Source organism: Notolepis coatsorum (assembly GCF_963971535.1).
Source record: "Notolepis coatsorum genome assembly, chromosome: 1".
Taxonomy (NCBI): domain Eukaryota; kingdom Metazoa; phylum Chordata; class Actinopteri; order Aulopiformes; family Paralepididae; genus Notolepis; species Notolepis coatsorum.
The window spans coordinates 109,050,200-109,054,684 of record NC_140165.1 but is presented as its reverse complement, the minus strand read 5'-3'; the positions used below and the strand labels follow the sequence as shown (position 1 = coordinate 109,054,684).

Genomic DNA, 4,485 nt, shown 5'->3' with positions numbered 1-4,485 from the left:
AATGGGCAGGGGTGAGGTGGGTTCTAGGATTAAGGTCAAGCAGTAGTCTGACCAGTTTGTTTTGTGATGTTTGTAGTCTTGTTTTGTGCCTTGAGGTGCAAGCATAGTCATACCCTTGAATGAGTGCTCCTGTTAGTCTTCAGGGTATTCTTGCTTACCAGAGAGGAGATCTGGGCCCTATTCCCCGTACCTGGGCCCTCATTCATCAATGTGTGCGTAGAACATGTCCTATTTCCACACGTAAGCACGGAATGTAGAACTAGTGTACGCACAGGGAAGTCGGGATTCATCACACGTGCGTACGCAGGCTCTACGCACACCTGTCATGATGAATCCCACCTTGGCTCTGCGCCGCAGCTCGTGCACGCTTTCACGTATTTGCATACCAAAACCGCCCCGACCAACCAAATATGGTCAGGCCCTCCCCTTCAAATACCATGAGGAAATCCCTGTGCGTGGAATGTTGGAGGATGGCCAAGCGAACAAAAAAGAGAAATTATACAGACACCGAGGTGGAGGTCCTCGTAACGGAGGTGGATGCCAGGGCGGGGGTACTCTTTGGGTCCCTCAGCCTTGGCATCACCCAGGGGCGGACCTAGCACATTTGGCGCCCTAGGCGAGATTCACCACGCCACTCATTTTTTTTATTTTTCTTTTATGGCTTTTGCCTCTTCATAGTTCTCTAACGTTAGTCTTTCTTTCCTCAACGCTCAATTCTATAAACACTTGACCGATACCCATCAATGCACAGTGCTCTAGCATGTTCTGACTGTGAACACCTAAAGCTGAGGCTCAGACCGACCGACCGTTTTAGATTTTTGGCTCATTTTCCCTTATGTTAGAATTTTTTTTATGTAAAAATAATGGTTGCCGATATAGAGGGGGGCGCCAAAACTGCACAGAGAAATTTTTTTTTTTTTTTTTTTTTTTTTTTTTTGGCGCTCCCCTCTGGGTGGCGCTCTAGGCGACCGCCTATATCGCCTGTAGGAAGGTCCGCCCCTGCATCACCACCAAGAGGAAGACTGCTGCGTGGGAGGCAGTCACCGACGCCGTAAATTCTATCTCCCCGCAGCAGAGAACCATAGCGGAGACCCGCAAGAAATGGTTTGACGTCAAACTGACCGCCAAGAAGCGCCTGGCCGATCACAGGCGGAATGCCAGTGCGACTGGCGGGGGGCAGGTATGTCGTATGTCAATCATGATAATATAATCTGTTATGATGAATTGAAAATGGGGGACCCTGATGTAAACAAGACTAAAGTATTTATCTGGTCTGCATCCCCTTAACAATTGTGTATCGAGCCGTACTGCATTGTACCCATTCTGCAACCTGTTAATACAGTCTTTCAATCAATTCAATTCAGAGTCAGAGTGAGCTGTCCCCACTGGACATGAGGATAGCGAGCATCATCGGGGACGAGTCGGTGGTTGGCATTGAAGGCACCACCGACACCGACACCTACGATGTGGCTGGGCCATCCAGCCAACAGGTGGAAGGTAATAATATAATATACACTTCATTTGTATAGCACCTTTCATACAGGAATTGTCACATCAGTAAGGAAGACTGGCATAGAAATAACTTTGTCGTCAACGATTTTATTGAGGAACATGACAAGAACCTCTTAATTTATTTGAAACAATATTCAACCGTATGGTTCCGAACCTTGCTAGCAAACAAATAAAACGTTATTAAATTGCCTATTCATTCCACAGGCAACTCGGCTGAGTTGACCACCAATCCCATTCCCGATCCTGTCGACACCCAGGAGTAGCAGGAGGCATCCTGCAGCCGACCCCCTTCGGCGCGCAGGGGGCAGAGGGCCCACCCGGACCCGGTCGTCCTTACGGGGGCCGTCCTCGACAACCAAGAGACCACCATCGCCCTCCTGAGCGACATGAGGGACGAGCAGAGGCTCACACGCCAGACCCTGGCCCAGCTGGTCGCGGTCCAGACTGGCATGGCAGCCAGTCTGGCGGGCATCCTCCTGAAACTCACAGACAACAGGGACCAATAAATACCGTAACCACTTTTGGCGTTGGTGTCATTATTATAATCAGATAATCATTAGCTGGATGAATGCCTTTTCTCGTTCCGTTCTTTTGAAGTTTGATTGATACCCTGCATGCACGGTAAACTGAGTGTCATCTGGTCACCTTTAAACTGTCAGCTACTTCTATTCAACTATAACTGTACAATGCAATTAAAAAATGGTTCCAATTCATTAATGAGCTCAATTCGATTTCAAACAACAGTATTTTCTTTTTATGTACAGGTTACTAATGATTACTTAATTAATATGAATTGACACAAATCGCAGTTCTTCCAGTGCATGGGGTAGACTCACTCAAAACTGCGCTATGATCCTAGCTCTTGTCAGCATTCCAGTGGCGTTTGGAGGTGGCTGTTCCACGTCTGGCATGGGGTCGTCAGGTAGTTCTGGGTTTAGCAGCGGGATGCCATGCCTGATGGCCATGTTATGGAGCACACTGCAGGCCACGATGATGTTGCAGACCTTTTCAGGCCGGTACTGCAGTGTGCCCCCCGTGCCAGACAGGCAGAGCCACCGACCCTTCAGGAGACCAATTGCACGCTCCACGGTGACTCGTGTGCGTGCGTGCGCCCGGTTATAGGTGCCCTCCTGTTGGGTGGTGGGGTTGGTCAGCGGCGTCATCAGCCACGGCTTTAGTGGATAGCCACGATCCCCTGCATTAAAAGAGATATAATTTAATTACAGATACCAGTAATAACATTACGATTTGATTCAATATAGGCCTAAATGTGTAACACTCACCAATAAGCCACCAGTCTTCAACAGCCCCACCCTGGAGACGAATGCCCACAGAGCTGTTCTGCACCACGAACGAGTCGTGGGTTCCTCCTGGCCACCGGGCAACGACATTTAGGAGTGCCAAACGGGCATCGCAGATCACTTGGACATTTACCGAGTGGAACCCCTTCCTGTTAACGTAATTGAATTCATTTTGTGATGGTGTTTTGATGGCTATGTGTGTGCAGTCTATTGCTCCAATTATGTTGGGGAAACCGGCGATGGCGTGGAAAGCCCTCTTGACCTCGACCTGCTGTGCGTGTGTGTATGGGAATTTGATGTAGTCGGGGATTAGGGACATGATGGCATCCAACACTGTGGGCATGATCCTGCTGAGTGAGGGTTGGGAGATGCCAGAGCGATCTGCGATCTCCCGCTGGAACGTCCCGGTGGCCAAGAATCCCAGGGTGGAGAGGACTTGGAGGTGGACGGGGATGGCATGTGTGCGCCTTGTTCGGCGCTCCAATAAGGGTCCCAGATCCCGGCACAGGTCGAGCAAGATTGCCCTGGGGAAGCGGAACCTGCTCATGAGCCACTCTGTGCTCTCGGCAAACAGGTCTGCCCTGTCCCTGAAGACGCGCTCCCTGTGGAGCGCACCATGGGCATGGCCCATTCCCAAATCGTGCAACACTGCAAGGACTGCGTTATCCATGGTGAATAGGATCTGAAATCCATGTTCCAGATGTAATTTATAGGGTTTGCCGACGATTACACTCATGTCGCCAATTTTATTAATTACGGGTCATACAGAACACCTGGGTATATTGTAACTGTTGATTGATTTTCCTTCGATCTGCGCTCCAATTGGGTCGTTGTTGGTCAGGGACGATTCTAGCCACGCATGGCTTCAGTGGATAACCGTGATCACCTGCATTTAAGTGATATTTTGATGACAGATATAATAACATTACAATTTAATTAAATGAGATTAGGCCTGGGTCATGCGTTCCTTATCAGCCAACAACGTATCGGCCAAATGCAACGTTAACCATCCTGCATCCTACATTCAGAAATTGATGCTGTTTAGGGTTTGACAATAATTACACTAATATCGCTATTTCACAATGAACTATGATGAATCACGGGGGTCATACAGAACACGCGCCAGTGTCTTTATTTCCGCCTTGAAACTAATGCAGGACTGAGGAGTGCTTATGCGTAGTAACGATATTCTACCACTGGGCGCCAGGTACGCCAGGTCTGACCTGTGCGTAGATGTAAGCACGGAGTCAAGTTCAAATCGAAATTGATGAATCCCACTCTTTGCTTAGAAATGATCGTACGCACAGGGTAAGCACAGATCTGTGCGTAGAACACGTTGATGAATGAGGGCCCTGGTTCAACTAAGTCGATCGAGAGTCCCATTATCCAGATTCAGTTAACGAGATGATTGAAGCCAGGCTATTCATGTTCCTCGAAGGCCGATTGACTCTCGTTAACTCAAACTTTCTACTCTGGATAATTGCGCGCGGCCGCGCCACCTTAAAAGGCATCAGAGGTCGAGTGCAGAAATGCAGATGTCGGAGCGAAAATGTCGAAATCAAGAGCAAATTTCTTCCACCCCGCTGAGCAGGAATTGCTCATGAGAACATTCGAAGACTACAAGAGCATAATAATGTTGAAGTCAAACACCGCCACCGCTGCGAGGGCAAGG

General features: G+C 48.8%; 1 protein-coding gene across 1 annotated transcript; it reads right to left on the bottom strand.

Moving 5' to 3' along the window:
• Positions 1-2,348: 2,348 nt before the first annotated feature.
• LOC311247204 (putative nuclease HARBI1) lies at positions 2,349-3,483 on the bottom strand (the record flags this gene model as incomplete). Its single annotated transcript, XM_084337541.1, has 3 exons — positions 2,349-2,707; positions 2,796-2,882; positions 3,048-3,483. The coding sequence occupies 3 exons, from the start codon at positions 3,481-3,483 to the stop codon at positions 2,349-2,351; spliced, it is 882 nt and encodes a 293-aa protein (XP_084193667.1).
• Between the last annotated feature and the right edge of the window lie 1,002 nt (positions 3,484-4,485).